This window comes from Polypterus senegalus, chromosome 8 (assembly GCF_016835505.1).
Source record: "Polypterus senegalus isolate Bchr_013 chromosome 8, ASM1683550v1, whole genome shotgun sequence".
Lineage (NCBI taxonomy): Eukaryota > Metazoa > Chordata > Cladistia > Polypteriformes > Polypteridae > Polypterus > Polypterus senegalus.
In genome coordinates this window covers 66219327-66235793 of record NC_053161.1, presented here as the reverse complement: position 1 = coordinate 66235793, position 16467 = coordinate 66219327, and the positions used below count along the sequence as shown (strand labels likewise).

The following is a 16467-nucleotide window of genomic DNA, read 5'->3' as shown; positions in this document are numbered from 1 at the left end:
GCCACTTTTATAGTGCACCTGGAAGTGCTTCAGTTGCACTCTGATCTTCTTTCAGCAGCACTCCCAAGTGTGGCGGAAGTGCTGTAAGGGTCCCTGGAAGTACTCCACGTGTTCCTGGATCTCCATGGCTCAGGGACTGTTTAGGCGCCCCCTGGCGGTGACCATGTGCCCCAACAGGGTTGAGCCTCCCAGCTCCAAGCCCTGTGTCCCTGATGCAATCCAGTGAGACTGCCCTCTCGCATCGTGGGGGAGCTGTTGTTGTGGATATGTCCTCTCCCCTGGTCCTTCCATCACTGAGGCTTTCTAGCCGGGCAAGTGTCCCCGCTGACCGCCACACTCTCTGTTAGCTCAAGTACCATGAGGCTTTTAGAGCCAGTTTGCACAAAATCTTGTTAAGCTTCTATTCAGACTGCATACTTGTCTTTCTTTTCCATAATGCAGAAAGACACTTATTTTTTTTGGTTTTATATATCGGGCGGCATGGTGGCGCAGTGGTAGCGCTGCTGCCTCGCAGTTAGGAGACCCGGGTTCGTTTCCCGGGTCCTCCCTGCATGGAGTTTGCATGTTCTCCCCGTGTCTGCATGGGTTTCCTCCGGGCGCTCCGGTTTCCTCCCACAGTCCAAAGACAATTAGGTGGGTTGGCGATTCTAAATTGGCCCTAGTGTGTGCTTGGTGTGTGGGTGTGTTTGTGTGTGTCCAGCGGTGGGTTGGCACCCTGCCCGGGATTGGTTCCTGCCTTGTGCCCTATGTTGGCTGGGATTGGCTCCAGCAGACCCCGTGACCCAGTGTTTGGATTCAGCGGGTTGGAAAATGGATGGATGGATGTTTATGTATCTGCATAAGTGTCTATGTGGTTTTTAATCTTACTTGTAATGGAATTGCAAAACAAATTGAGAATAGGCATTATTTTGGACCTTCAATTTCAGTTCCATCTAGATTTACAGTGTAATTTGATTTATTTATTTTCATTTTAACTATTAATTATTTTTATTTTTCTGGTTTGTTTAATTTTCATGTTGTCTCTGCTTATGATGGATTGGTTTCTTATTCAGAGCTGATTCCTTACTTAGGCCTAGTGATGCCAGTATAGGCTCTGGCTTCCTGATATCCAATACAGTATGTGGATTAAACAGGTTAGTTACATGGGTGAATTTCTGGATCATTTAAATGACTGAAAGTCTTCCATTAATAAACCACATTTGGTTTAGGTGTAGAAAACTAAAAGACTGCCACTGTAATCTTTTTGAGTTTAAAATTAAAGCTAACATCACAAAAGGCGCAAGGTTCTTACCAGTTAATTAGAAAAAGAAAAACAAACAAACAACAGTAATAAATGCAATGGTCAACAAGATTATCCTACTAAAGTTTTTTTCTTAGACCTCAGATGATCCTTTGCTAATATTAAATCATTTCCCTTATAGTCCAGGGCATGTAGAAATTATTAGCTATTTGAATGGTAACGGGGAAAAAAATGACTAAATTGCAGTGTTCTCTAGAATACATGCAGTAAAGTGTCAGTGAAATGCTGATGTTCTGTCATTCATTTACAGCTGTTATCACAAAGACATTGATTGAAGGCTTAATTTTTGGAGAGTGGCACAGCAAAGGGTTCTTCTGCCTTATTGCTATCAATATACTACAGTAGAATTATCTTTAATGTTTGTTCTTCACTTCCACGTAGTGCTTGTAAGTTTGCATTTCCACCATCTTATACTGGTAACTTAGTTTTAAATTTGTACATTTATTACTATTTTGTTAAATGCAGGAAGTTAAAAAGTGATGTTTTTTCTTGTTTTTCCAACAATGTTTCTTAGCAGTAGAACTTGTTAATGACTAAGTGAAGTTCAAGGAAAAATAAGTATGTAAAACTTTAAAAAGATGCAGTGTATTTCTATTAATTATTTTGTACTTATTTTTAGGAGTGCTTCAGATGATGCAAACACGAATATCTGCTCTGCAAGGAGCTGTTGACAGGTACTAGCTGTAATGTTTTAAGCTTTAACATGGAAAAATAAAAGGTGTGGCTAGCAAGTTTGATGATAGTTATTGACAAGAATTACACTGACCTTCTTAACAACTTTTTTTTTTAAATAGTTCTCTATCTAAAGTGGTTTTGATGTTAAAATTAACATTTCTACAAACATTTTATTCAGGACTATGAAACAATTTGGTTTCTGTTTATGTTGGTTTACTCCTCAGGTTCGCTATCTTTAGCTCGAGCATCACACTCTTAAATCCTGGCCTTTGTTACTCACACTAGAGTCCCAGTCATCATCCAAATCTAGACTGAAATAGCCACTGGTGATGGGTCATCTCAGTTACCACTCCTTACGACTTCAGGACCATCTGTTACCTTTTTGTTGGCCAGAAATATATAACAGATCTCTTGCTAGCTCTAACTTTAAAATGACAATATATATTCATATTTCTTTGATCAGAGATCATGTACTGTCTTTTATTAACCATTAAATATGCTGAGGTTCTGCTAATCTTCCAAAACCTCATTCCCAACATTGGTGGAGAGTCAGACATCACTAGCACTTGGTGTGTACCTGCCCTGTAGGGTTCTGAGAAAATGTTACTTGATTTCTCCTAGGTTATACTTTTTATACTCTTTCTTTTAGGGCTTTGCTAGCTATTCCCTGTGCTTTGTTAGTTAAACCAGCTACAATGTGTGCAAATAATATGTACATTTATTTTATTATTAACAAATGTAGGATGCTCATATAATGCTTTGACTTGGTTGTATGAAAATGTCATTTTTATATTTTAATATACAGAATAAGGGCCAAGATTGTTGATCCTTACAATAAAATTGTTGCTCGGACTTCCCAGCTAGCAAGGCTACAGGTATGTAAACTCGCTTACTTGTTCCATTTTAATCTTTTTGTATATCATAGAATTCACTTATTTTACCATTTCAATTGCATCATGCTTTGATCAGTCGAGCCCCGTGTTAACAACGACCGCCACCAGCACTGTTAGCCAAAAGGGTTCTGGTGGAAATTGGGCTACTGATGGCCGAAGGAGAAGAAGAGGGGGGAGACGTGTTGGGAAAGTAAAGAGAGTGGAATTGAGGGTAGGAACTTTGAATGTTGGCAGTATGACTGGTAAGGGGAGAGAGTTAGCAGATATGATGGAGAGAAGGAAGGTTGATATATTGTGCGTGCAAGAGACTAAATGGAAGGGGAATAAGGCCAGGTGGATTGGAGGCAGATTCAAATTGTTCTATCATGGTGTGGATGGGAGGAAAAATGGGGCAGGAGTTATTCTGAAGGAGCAGTATGTCAAGATGGTTTTGGAGGTGAAAAGAGTGTCAGACACAGTAATGATTATGAAGTTGTAAATTGGAGAAGTGATTATGAATGTTGTTAGTGCATATGCACCGCAAGTTGGGTTTGCAATGGGTGAGAAAGAAAATTTTTGGAATGAGTTGGGTGAAGTGATGAACAGTGTACCAAAGGGACAGAAAGTGGTGATTGGAGTGGATTTCAATGGGCGTGTTGGTGAAGGGACCAGAGGAGACGAGGCGGTGATGGGTAGGTATGGTGTCAAGGAGATGAATGAAGAAGGTCAAAGGATAGTGGATTTTGCCAAAAGGATGGACATGGCTGTGGTGAATACATATTTTAAGAAGAGGGAGGATCATAGGGTTATGTACAAGAGTGTAGGAAGATGCACACAGGTAGATTACATCCTATGCAGAAGAGTTGATCTGAAGGAGATTAAAGACTGCAAAGTGGTGGCAGGGGAAAGTGTAGTTAAGCAGCATAGGATGGTGGTCTGTAGGATGATGTTGGAGATCAAGAAGAGGAAGAGAGTGAGGGCAGAGCCAAGGATCAAATGGTGGAATTTGAAAAAGGAAGACTGCAAGGTTGAGTTTAGGGAGGAGGTGAGACAGGCACTGGGTGGTAGTGAAGAGTTACCAGACAGCTGGGAAACTACTGCAGATGTAGTAAGGGTAACAGCAAAAAGGGTGCTTGGTGCGACATCTGGAAAGAGGAAGGAGGAAAAGGAAACCTGGTGGTGGAATGGGGAAATACAGGAGAGTAGGTCTGCAACGATAAGTCAACATAATCGACAACGTCGACTACAAAAAATCGTCGACGAGGCTTTTTTATTGTTGACATGTCATGAACAGAACCTTCGATAGAGGCTCCAGTCACAAAGAACCACATTGGTTTTTGTAACTGCAAAGCACTGCATAAACGCCTGGGGGCAGTATTGTTTGTTATTGTTTGTCAAGACTGCACACAGTTCTACCAACGAAGAAGAACACCTGAGGAGAAGAAGAATGTAAAGGAAAATAAATGCGGTTGCAATGGCGAGTCGGATAGAGGAGGGGGAAGGAGATGGAAAAAAATTGAGACAGAAACTTTCTAAAGTGAGGGAGCACGTCACTGAAAAAGAAAAAACAGTTGAATGCAGACATCGTGGACATCGCACGAGATAGCACAAGCACAGCTGAGAACCTTCGATGCATGTACCTGTACTCCGAGCAGCTCACGTGAACTGACTGTGAACGCAGTACAAAGACAAAAAGCAAGAGCTCCAAAGAGCGCTGAAAAAAATACGCATTACACAATTGAGAAGGCAGCAAAAGTATATGAAGCGATTGACTCATACAAGCATAATCATAAGTGCAGCTACTGCGGAAATAAAGTACGATGTAAACCTTAAGTTTAAATTAAGTTCATAGACATGCTGGCATTTGTCATGCCTACGACAAATACGATATTCGCGAGATACAAGTTTAATGAGAAGACACATTGCCGGGTCTGAGCTAACATTGTAACATCACACGAGATAGCACAAGCACAGCTGAGAACCTTCGATGCATGTACTCCGAACGGCTCACGTGAACTGACTGTGAACGCAGTACGTAGACAAAAAGAAACAGCTCAAAGAGCTGAACAAAAACGCATTACACAATTGAGAAGGCAGCAAAAGAATATGAAGTGAGTGACGCATACCCCTTCCTTGCTTTGCCACGGGATTCACGTCTCCCTGCTGATAACTACAGCCTTTTTATTTAATCCACGGCTTCTCCGCTGTTTTGTTGTTCATTTATTACGATTATTGTTATTGTACTTGTTACTTATGGGCCCATCTTCAAGAAATTTGGTACACGGGTTCCCAACGCTAACTGAATCCTACTTTCGTACATATATACGTCCATAGCCTGCAGCTCGGTCATCGTGTGAGGCGGCGTTGGGTCACCCATCCCAACGCCTCCCACGTTGTTGGCTGCCTGCCTATATAAGGCCATCCGTCGCTCCAGTCTCTACATTCCCTTTCTTGCTTCGCCACGGGATTCACGTCTCCCTGCTGATAACTACAGCCTTTTTATTTAATCCACGGCTTCTCCGCTGTTTTGTTGTTCATTTATTACGATTATTGTTATTGTGTAGGTATTTTAGACTTACTTTACATTGCTCAGGTACCCATTTCCTTTATCGTTCCCACCGTATCCCCATTATCATGTCTATCGATGTGATCACCATCGATTAAAGAACTGTCACTTACTGAGTGGTTTCTATGCCCGGAGATGGCACCTACCTTTTCCATTCTCTTTGTTACATATTGCACGGCTATATCAGGCTCACTCTTGATATCCGGAGGAACATTGTGTCTTATGTATTGAATGACTGGGACAAGTTCAAGGTGTGGACTGATGATGGTACAGGAGATAATTATACTACACAGGAGCACTATAAGAGTGAAATGCTTAAGCCCTTCACCTATGGTTCTGCATGTGAGTTGATGGCTGCCGCTGAATTGTTCGGTTGTCACCTTCAAGTGTACCGAAATGGCCAAATATTTTACACCTTTGGACAACCGCCAATGCCTCTTAAACATCTTAGATTGACAGGTGACGATTTCAGTAGTGGACACTTTGATGTTTATGAATGTTTAAACTCTCAAAAGCTGGATGTGAAGTTATCGATGAAACCGGTTGTATACTTACAACGCTTGACAGATGCCGAATGTCTCTTCAACAAAAGTCCTACAAATACTGTCGTAATTGAAACAAACCATGAAACTCAAACCGATTATGACAGCAGCAATCCAAGCTGTGAGATTTGAAACAGGATTACTGTTCACATGGCCAACTGTATGTTGCATGCTTAAGAGTAAGCTCAGCGCACAGCTTGGTCATATTACAACCAGAGGACTGAACTGACAATGTGGTATACAAAGAGATCCCTAACAAATAATTATTTGTATATTTTCCCTAAGTTTAAAAGGGTTTAATTTTCTTCTTAATAAAAATTTTAAGGCAGTATTTCGCCGCTGCGAAGCGCGGGTATTTTGCTAGTTTATACATATACTGTAGATATATATATATATAGATGTATATAGATATAGATAGATAGATATGACAACAACACTCATATCAGTGACAAAACAATTACATTAACAATCATCTTACGTTATTTTTAAAATGTTTCCTTTTCTTTTTCATAACTTCTTTAACACACTACTTCTCCTCTCGAAGCTTGAGCATTCTGCTATATATATATATATATATATATATATATATATATATATATATATATATATATATATATATATACACATACACACACACACTCATATAAACATATATATATATATCAGGGGTACTCAAACTTTTTGAATGCCGGTCCACATTCAGTTCACCACCAACCATCGGGGTCCTCTATAGCCAGGTTTACCGTGTAGGACTGTAGGTGTAGGTCTGTAAGAGGCTAGTAATAGATTCAATGCAAATGATACAATTTTTACAGAAGACCAAGACGTGCACAAAACATGGAAAACAATTCAAAAAAGTCACATGACTACTTGCAATTAACACACAAATTACAACAATTGGTATGCAAATGATTGTCACTCAGTGTGAAGTTTGAAACTGTTGTTTCGATTTCATAAAGGCAGCATAGTTCGGTGAGTAACCAGTCATTGCAATTTTCATTGCATTCCTGAGGTTCTGGTCGGTAATTACACTTTGATGTTTCGTCTTGATTGTGTTCATAGTGGAGAACGCACACTCACAAGAATATGTTGAACCAAACATAGTGAGCACGGAAATCGCCAGTTTCTTTGCATCAGGATACTGAGAATCTGGAACAAACTTTGACCAAAAAATTGTTATGCCGACTTCGTTCAATTTTGCTTTCAAAACGTGAGAAGCTTGCAAATCAGCTGCTTCCATTTGCAACAGTGACAGGTTTGAGTTCGGAAAAATTGAGGCAGCCACAGATGTCCATTCACCGTGAGGCTGGACAATGAAAGGATCACCAACAAACAAAAACACAGGCTTCAGTTTTCTGAAATCCTTTAAACGTTCATGAAACTCAACTTTCAAATGATGTAGAAATGTGGAAATCAACTGAAAACATGCCGGTTGATCAGCTGTCATGCAGCTCTTCAGGTTTGGGAAATGCAGCATCTTGCCACCTTCCAAGTCATTGATGAAAATGCTCAGTTTTGTTTCAAAGGCACAACATTTTTCTTGCAATTCGACAACGGTTTTGTCTGCACCCTGAAGTGACAAATTCAGTGTATTTATATGTCCCATAATATCAACAAGAAATGCCAGCAGTGCGACTTTGTCACTGTCTTGAATAAATGTTAAAAATTCTGCAGCTTTCTTTGTATTCAAGGACTGCAGGAAGTCAGCTACATCTTCACGGAGATTCCAGAACCTTTCCAACACACGGCCCTTGCTTAACCATCTGACGTCATTGTGAAAAAGCAAATCTCCAAATTCTGCAGACATCTCTTCAAGAAAAAAACAAAACAGACGATGCTGCAGAGACGAATTATATCGTAAAAAATTCACTAATTTTACAAGAGTAGACATCACTTCCGCCAGTTCGTCACAAAGTTTTGAACAGAGAGCCCAACTGATGAATGATGCATTGATCAGCAACAAGGTTTGGTTGAAGTGCCTTCATACGAGTGACAAGTCCTCTATCTTTACCAGTCATTGCTGGTGCCCCGTCTGTTGTAAGGAAAACCATTTTTGTTACATGCGATCCAGCTGCGTACATAAACTGCGATAATGCTGAAAACACGTCCTCACTGCGGGTCTGTTTCCTTCCTTGTACCCTGTGTTGGCTGGGATTGGCTCCAGCAGACCCCCGTGACCCTGTAGTTAGGATATAGTGTGTTGGATAGTGGATGGATGGATAATTGTCAGTCTTTGGGTCTTCTAACTATAGGTATGATCAGTCTTGGCCAACCCAATCTTATTCAACCAAAATAGATCTTTAATTTTTGAATAGGCCTTCTGCAAAAATGTATATAACTTAAAGTTCTTTCACACTACACAGTTTCCAGTAATTTTCATTCACAGTTGTAGTGCGCTCCTGAGATGTCACCTCTTGTAGTGTGACAGTCCCAGCAACTCAGTCCAACCAGTCTGCGACTTGCCCGGTGAGCTGATAACCAATAAGTGTTCACTCTGAAGTAAAATTCATATAGTGCATGCACAAGAGGTAAAGAACTTGAGCATTTTGGGCTGTGCAAACAAAGGAGAGGCTTGTTTGTCTGATGTCTTGTGTTCATTGTACAATGATAGAGTGGAAAAAGAGGGAAAAAAAGAGTGGAGATTGTAGCTGAATTCACAATACCCAGAAAGCCTTATTCCAGCTCTAGTAATATCATACATCAAATAATCAGAATGTGACAAACTTGCAATTATTTAGAAATTTGAAACTATACTGGAAAGTTGTCACCGAGTTGTTTTATTTTGTAATCCTTTTTAATTTCCAGTTGTGTTTACTGAAGTGTTCTAACAGCAAGATCATTAACTACAGTTACTGAGTTTGATATTCCTTCTGACTAGGGAGCTATGATGTGAAGGCACTTTTCCCCACCGATAATATAGCGCAGTTTCACACTCACATACACCTCCCGACTCCTGCACATTGCCACCTATGCCAGCTGAAATACACCTCCTTTGCTGGTAACAAAAGTGGCAAAAGAAAATGCAGTTCTTAAAATTATACCACACCTCCCCATCTTGGCACTTCCAAACCCAAAGCCCTTCATGGAGAGACGCCCATACAGCTATTCCAAAATCCTCCCAAGACACGTCACCCTGTGGCCCATGACATTGGCCAACACCCCTTCATGTGCACCTGAAAGGATGCAGATACTAACCATTTCTCTAAACATTTTAATACTGAGGACTGACAGAGCACAGTTAATTGTATTCAGCAGGACACCTCCAGGTGAAACTATATACTGTCCTGCAAAAAGCTGGTGAGGCTAAATACCAATACCAGTTTACAATTGTGCAGTGGGTGGTGTACTTACTTTTTCACATGACTGAATGTGATTTGTAAAGAGAATTTCACAAGCTGTATGTAATCCCATATGCTATTCTTTGGATGGTTTGAGTGTAACTCCCATGGTGTGGCTTAAATGCAAATTTTTGCCATTGGACATTTGAGTCTAAAGTTGTGCATTGATTTGATCAGGACAAGACAGGTGAGGTTGAATAAAGTGATTGGAGGAGAGAGAGAAAGAGGTGTGAGTGGTTCTAGTATAGAAAATGTGGGTAAGTGGATAAACAACTCCACATAGTGGGCAAGATTCAATCCCTACCTGTACAGGTTGGCTCAGAAAGATTATAGTTTTTTTTTTTTTTTATTGTTTACTTGTATTTTTAGTATTCTTTGTTTTCATCCATTTGTTCATTCTTATATATTGTTTTGTGATAAACACTACAATATTGTATACTTTGGACTTCTGTATCATTATGGGTAAGAGGGTGAACAACAAAGTTCCTCCTCCCGTTTATAACATACCAATATTTTCTGAACCTATTTAGTTCAATTTACATTGTAGGTAGCCAGGGCTTGTTATAACATTAGGCAAAAGGCATGAACCAACTTTGGAAGGGATGCCAGTCCATAGCAGCGTATATCGCAGTGTAAACTTAATCTAACTCATACTATGGAAGTTTAGTGTTACATATTTGCCTTATATGCCCATCTTTGAAATTTAGGAGGAACATTTTCTTGCCACGTAGGCAGTGGCAATGATAGAACTCTATTTGATCAAGTGTTTTAATTTTGCTTATTCTTGCAAGTTATCAAAAATATTTAAATCAAAATTAAATAAATACACAAATAAATAGTATTGAGAAATGTGACAAAAAATAAAGAAAAAGAGCGTGAAATGTGAGGGTAAATGAATAAATGTATCATTGAATATGTTTTTTCTTGTGTAATTATTCATTTTTGTCTGTAATGCTAGGGTGTTGTACTGTGTTAGCCATTATGGATGTAGTGAGAAGTTAAGCAAAATGACATCTTTTATTGGCTAACTAGAAAGAACACAATATGCAAGCTGTCAAGGCAACTCGAGCCCTGACTTCAGGTAGCAAATTAAATCCTTTGGCCACTACCAGAGCTCGAGTCGAGACCATACCAGAGGGCTGGGATATAGATTGACTGGTAAATCAAATAAGTCCAAGGACTTGTTTCCTGCTTTAGCACCACAATTTAATAAAGTTCTTGCAGAATTGTGACTGTGTCACTCATTTGTTGATCACTCTTATACTCACCTCTACCCACTTGTACACATCTGGCCTTCATGAGACTCAGTTTCAAGAGCCGCATTTTCCTGTACCCAGAACAATAAAATTGCATCCACACTTCTGCTCATAAAGTGGGACTGAGTGTACACAGTAACCATCTTAAATGATTGTGCAGCTGCATAAGTAAAGGATTCAAAGTAAGAATGTGCTGCTTATTCTAAAGGTAGTAGATGGTGAAAGACTGAATTTCTGATGAGACTAAAAGTCAGCCAAGCAGGAAAAAAATTGCTGTATTACACTATATTTGCCAATTAAATTGGAGGCATGTTTTTGTGTAAAATGTTTTAATAAACTGTGAATAAAATAATAATTAGTTCCTTATGCTATGATGAAATAAATGATCATTGGTACACATTTAGAAATTTTGTGAAGTAGTCTGGGATACTTTGTAATAAAGGCAAAATGCTTTCTGTTTAGGTGGCTTGTGATATGCTGAGAAGAATAATCCGTATATTGTACCTCAGCAAGAGGCTTCAGGGACAATTACAAGGAGGCAGCCGAGAAATCACTAAAGCCGCACAGAGTCTTAATGAACTTGGTAAGAATTTTAATATTTGTACATTAAATGGTTTTAAATATATTTATCTGTTATGAGTAGATTCAGAAAAAAACCAATTGTGCATTTACAAGCATCTTTTAGATGTGTTTGAGGAACATGACTTAATAATAGATCTGACCTGGTGACTCACAAATACTTTGGATTCTTTGTTTTAGTCTTGCTTCAGATAGTTTTTTGTGAAATCCAGGAAAGTTTGTTACACTTCAGTGTTTGTAGTGGTGCACAACATGTGGGTCATTTTTATATATGAATAAATTTGTTTTTTAGAGTAAAATCAAAAGGCCTGTAGGTGGCAACCTAGGAGCATGTACAATATGTGAATTGGCTAAAGCATGACTGCTTTTAAAAGAGAATGTTTTGTCCTTGATTACTGCTAAAGTAAATGTACTTTAAGTAATTATTTAGTTTTGTTCCTTCAAAAAAAAAAAAATGCTCATCTATATAGATTGAGTTTGAAAGATATTCTAGCCCAGCGTGTTTGTCTCTAAACCTTTAAAACAATATTATTTTCACAAACGTATTAATTATTTAAGGTTTATTATCCCAATTTCAATTGCTGCAATATTTTAATATGATTGCTAAACATACATTTCTTGTTTTAATATTTTTTTGGTTTAATTCTGACTGTTAAAGTATTATGTTATTTCTGATAAAACCAAACACTGGTTAAAATCTGTTCTGTCTAAACTCGTAATTAGACTGGCATGACTGTTGGTGTGTGCATGAGTACAGTATGCCTTGTAATGGAATATTGCATCATCGAGGGTTAGTTTTTGCTTTAGGAAATTGATGGGTAGATGGACTGAGGATTTTTTTTGCATCATTGATTATTTCTGGCAGCAACATGTTCTGCTGTTGGGTTATTGGCTTCTAGCTTCTGTTGTGTCAAATGGAAGCTGCATTGAGCTGTTCTTGGGTTGACATAGTTTATTGTAGAAGTGTTTAGAATTAAGTAATCACACTGCTTATCTCTTGAGTGACAGCCAATTTTTCCAGTATTTAACAGACTTGGTCTTTTATATTGTCTTTTCATGTAATTGTTTAATCAACTAATTTGGAATGATCTGTTTACAATTTGTGCCACTCAGGACAGGGCACAAATGATTGGTGTATTTATGGTGCCTAGTAGTTGAATGGTTGGAAAAGATTAACTTTATCCCAGGTACTTTGGAAGATTAAGGTAAAGTATTGTTGTTTACTTATGTTTTGGAGTACAAACAATTAAAATGATTACTTAAGATTACAGAGTGACACAGAAGTGTGAATTGAACAGTTAGCCTTGGATTTGTTAGAGTCCAGCTCCATAACCAATACACTACACTTCATATTCAACTTGTTTAGTTTGCTTAGTATGGCTATTTTTTTTGGTTATATGACTTCAAGACAGGGCAATAGGCATGACGCATCATTTTTTTGTAATATCAGAATTGTTGTCCAGTTTCTTGGGTTATCAGTTTATTTACATTTTACAGCCTCCAGGAGGTTAAAAAGGAAAAGATGTACTTTATGCACAGCTCTTTTAACTATTTTTGTTTTGATTGTATGGTTCTGCCTTTAAAATGTAACCTTAAATGTTTTTCTTCAAACTTGTCAATTACTGTAATTCAAACAAACATATGCCTAAAGCGAAGGTTACTCTTTTTGTAACACTAGTCCACTTTTAGAGGCTATGTGTTATTATTTACCAAAGGTAAATTTCACTGTAGGTATTAGGTACTCTGCAATGGTAAATTCATACATGTACAAGCTGACAGGTTTAATTTAATTAACAGCATTTCAGTCATGAGCAGTATCCGCTGTTGTAAAAAGTGGTTCTCTTTGACTCTTTGTTTCTATTGGCTTTATTTAGAAAATATAATGCGTGGCATTTCTATTAAGAGGGAAGTTTATTTAATATATTTTATTATATTAGATTTTTTCTTCACTTCAAAGTGAGCAACTTACATTCTGTCCTAACAACAGTTTTCTCCTGGGGTTTGCATACTGCTAGGGTGAGAAAGAAATAAGTGGGAGAAATATTATGAAGTCACTTCACGTGGCACAGATCATCCGTCCCCTGCAGCTGATAACACATATGCTACTCTCACATGTCCCCTTCAGTAAGGAGCTCATGTTACCCTTCACATTCAATTTTGAAAGTAATGCTTCACTCAGAAAGCTGAAGATGCATGAAGTAGAATGAGAGCATATTAATTGGCTTTCTTAACATTTGAATATAACAAGAAATGCTTACAAAGAAAATTATCTTTGTACCTTCATATGTGAAAAAGTGACTGATAATATGAATCAAAGCAAATTTGTGTCATTTTTAAAGTGTTTAGACATGGAGGGGGAAAATTAAAAATATTAAATCTTCATAGAAATTAATGTACAGTAGATGGAGGAGCAGTATCACAATTTAAATCCAGAAGGTAATTTGATTAATCTTTGCATATTTAACCATATACAATTGCTAGATGTACAAGTTTCATGTTTGAAATGCTCCCTTGTGAACCCAATGAGAATGACTTGCCCAAACTGTTTTGTTTTTCTGTTCAAGCAATTTTTCAGTTGCAGTTTTTTGTTCCTGCCTCTTCCTTAATAATAACCAAATACTGCTGTTAATGAAACGTATTTCTTTTGCTTTAACTTTATTTTTAAGATTAGAACCGTTAAGTTGTTTCTGTTTTCCTTAACCAACTGTCAAGAAATAACAAGATGCAAAGCTAACCAACAGTCAACCAGATAATTTGGTCCCATTTGTATTCATGTGTCCATCATACTTCATTTTTTGATAAAATATCTGAAAAGTAAAAAGTGATGGTCACAGAATAAATGTTGGTCTAAAAAATTTGGATGGCATTCTCAGAAAGAAGAAAATCAAGAGTGAGAGCACCAAAAATGTTATACATTTAAATAAACTGTTTCAGTTGTCTTCAAATTAAGAAAATGGTTGGAGTGAAGATGGTTGCCTTTCAGGAACAGAAATTAAAACCACAGAGTTAATAGACAGTTTTAAAAATTAAGTCAGTTAAACTCAAAGCAAAATAAGTGCATTCCATCAGCAATTCTAGTTGATTACTAACTGGAAAACCTACAGCCATTGTGATCCTTTGGTATCTGAGTTTGACATCCCTATAAAATATGAACATTCTCATTTTCCCTTTTACTTGTCTTGACATCTTTGTATAATTGTAAGATGACAGTCCATCCATCCATCCATCCATTTTCCAACCCGCTGACAGTCAGAGGTCCAAAATGTAAAACATATGCAAACATTGCATTAATTTCACACCCGTTTAATCAATGTTAAACAGTACTAATTATAACTAAAACATTATGTTTTAAGTTCTTGCTTAATCTATTGTATTTTAATGTTATTTATATTTCTTGAAGATAGGCCTAAAACATTGTTCCAAGTAGCATTTTACATTGTTATTAAGGAATATCACAGCCCATCAAATTGAGCACCCTATAGAACAAGAACCCCACTGAACACTCCTCTCAAGATTCTGGCTAAGGCATTCACAAACAGGATCAAGGAAAGGTTACCTTCTGTTATTTCAAATGATGAAACTGAGTGTGTCCAAAACAGACAACTACTACAACAACAACAACAACAACAACATTTATTTATATAGCACATTTTCATACAAACAGTAGCTCAAAGTGCTTTACATATTAAAGAATAGAAAAATGAAAGACATAATTATAAAAAATAAATCAACATTAACATCGAATAAGAGTAAGGTTCAATGGCCAGGGGACAGAAAAACCAAAAACTCCAGACGGCTGGAGAAAAAATAAAATCTGTAGGGATTCCAGACCATGATACCGCCCAGTCCCCTCTGGGCATTCTACCTAACATAAATGAAACAGTCCTCTTTGGATTTAGGGTTCTCACGGAAGGGCTTGATGATGATGATGGTCACGTAGACGTCTTCCTTTTAATCCGTCCATCATTGTTGGAGCATCATGAAGCTTTGAGTAGGTGGAGGTGGCGCAGGCCACCACCACAAAGAAACCGGAAAAAGAAACAGAAAAGAGAGTAGGGGTCAGTACCGATTTTAGAGCCACCATGAATAGTTGTTATGATGAATTGAACATACAGAGTATCAGGATTAAGTTAAATTACGATTAAAATGAAGTTATAAAAAGGCCATGTTAAAGTAATGTGTTTTCAGCAGTGTTTTAAAGTGCTCTACTGTATCAGCCTGGCGAATTCCTATTGGCAGGCTATTCCAGATTTTAGGTGCATAACAGCAGAAGGCCGCCTCACCACTTCTTTTAAGTTTTGTTCTTGGAATTCTAAGGAGACACTCATTTGAGGATCTGAGGTTAGGAATATAAGGTGTCAGACATTCCGATATATAAGATGGGGCGAGATTATTTAAGGCTTTATAAACCATAAGCAGAATTTTAAAGTCAATTCTGAATGACACAGGTAACCAGTGTAGTGACATCAAAACTGGAGTAATGTGTTCTGATTTTCTTTTCCTAGTTAGGATTCTAGCAGCTGCATTCTGCACTAGTTGCAAACGATTTATATCTTTTTGGGTAGTCCTGAGAGGAGTGCGTTACAGTAATCTAGTCGACTGAAAACAAGCGCGTGAACTAATTTCTCAGCATCTTTCAGTGATAAAGAGGTCTAACTTTACTTATGTTTCTTAAGTGAAAAATGCTGTCCTAATGATCTGATTAATATGTGATTTAAAATTCAGATTACAGTCAACAATCACCCCTAAGCTTTTTACCTCCGTCTTGACTTTTAATCCTAATGTATCCAGTTTATTTCTAATAGCCTCATTGTATCCATTATTGCTGATCACTAAAATTTCAGTTTTCTCTTTATTTAACTTGAGAAAATTACTATTCATCCATTCTGAGATACTAGTCAGACATTGTGTTAGTGAATCAATAGAATCGGGTCATCAGGTGCTATTGATAAGTACAGCTGTGTGTCATCAGCATAGCTGTGGTAGCTCACGTTGTGCCCTGAGATAATCTGACCTAACGGAAGCATGTAGATTGAGAATAACAGCGGACCCAGGATAGAGCCTTGTGGAACACCATATTGGATATCATGTGTCTTGAGTTGTAATTCCCACAACTAACAAAATATTTTCTCCCTGTCAGGTAGGATTCAAACCAATTTAAGACACTGCCAGAGAGGCCCACCCATTGACTAAGGCGATTTCTAAGAATGTTGTGATCAATGGTGTCAAATGCAGCACTCAGATCTAAGAGGATGAGAACAGATAAATGGCCTCTGTCTGCATTTACCCGCAAGTCATTTACTACTTTAACGAGTGCAGTTTCTGTGCTGTGATTTGTT

The 16467-nt window shown here is 37.9% G+C and overlaps 1 protein-coding gene across 1 annotated transcript in view; it reads left to right on the top strand.

The window, feature by feature from the left end:
* cog5 (component of oligomeric golgi complex 5) overlaps window positions 1-16467 on the top strand; it is a 565478-nt gene that overhangs the window by 51305 nt on the left and 497706 nt on the right. The window contains exons 4-6 of the mRNA XM_039761193.1: window positions 1920-1974; window positions 2781-2850; window positions 11012-11132. Coding sequence (XP_039617127.1) covers window positions 1920-1974; window positions 2781-2850; window positions 11012-11132 — 246 coding nt within the window. The remainder of the gene's footprint in view (window positions 1-1919; window positions 1975-2780; window positions 2851-11011; window positions 11133-16467) is intronic.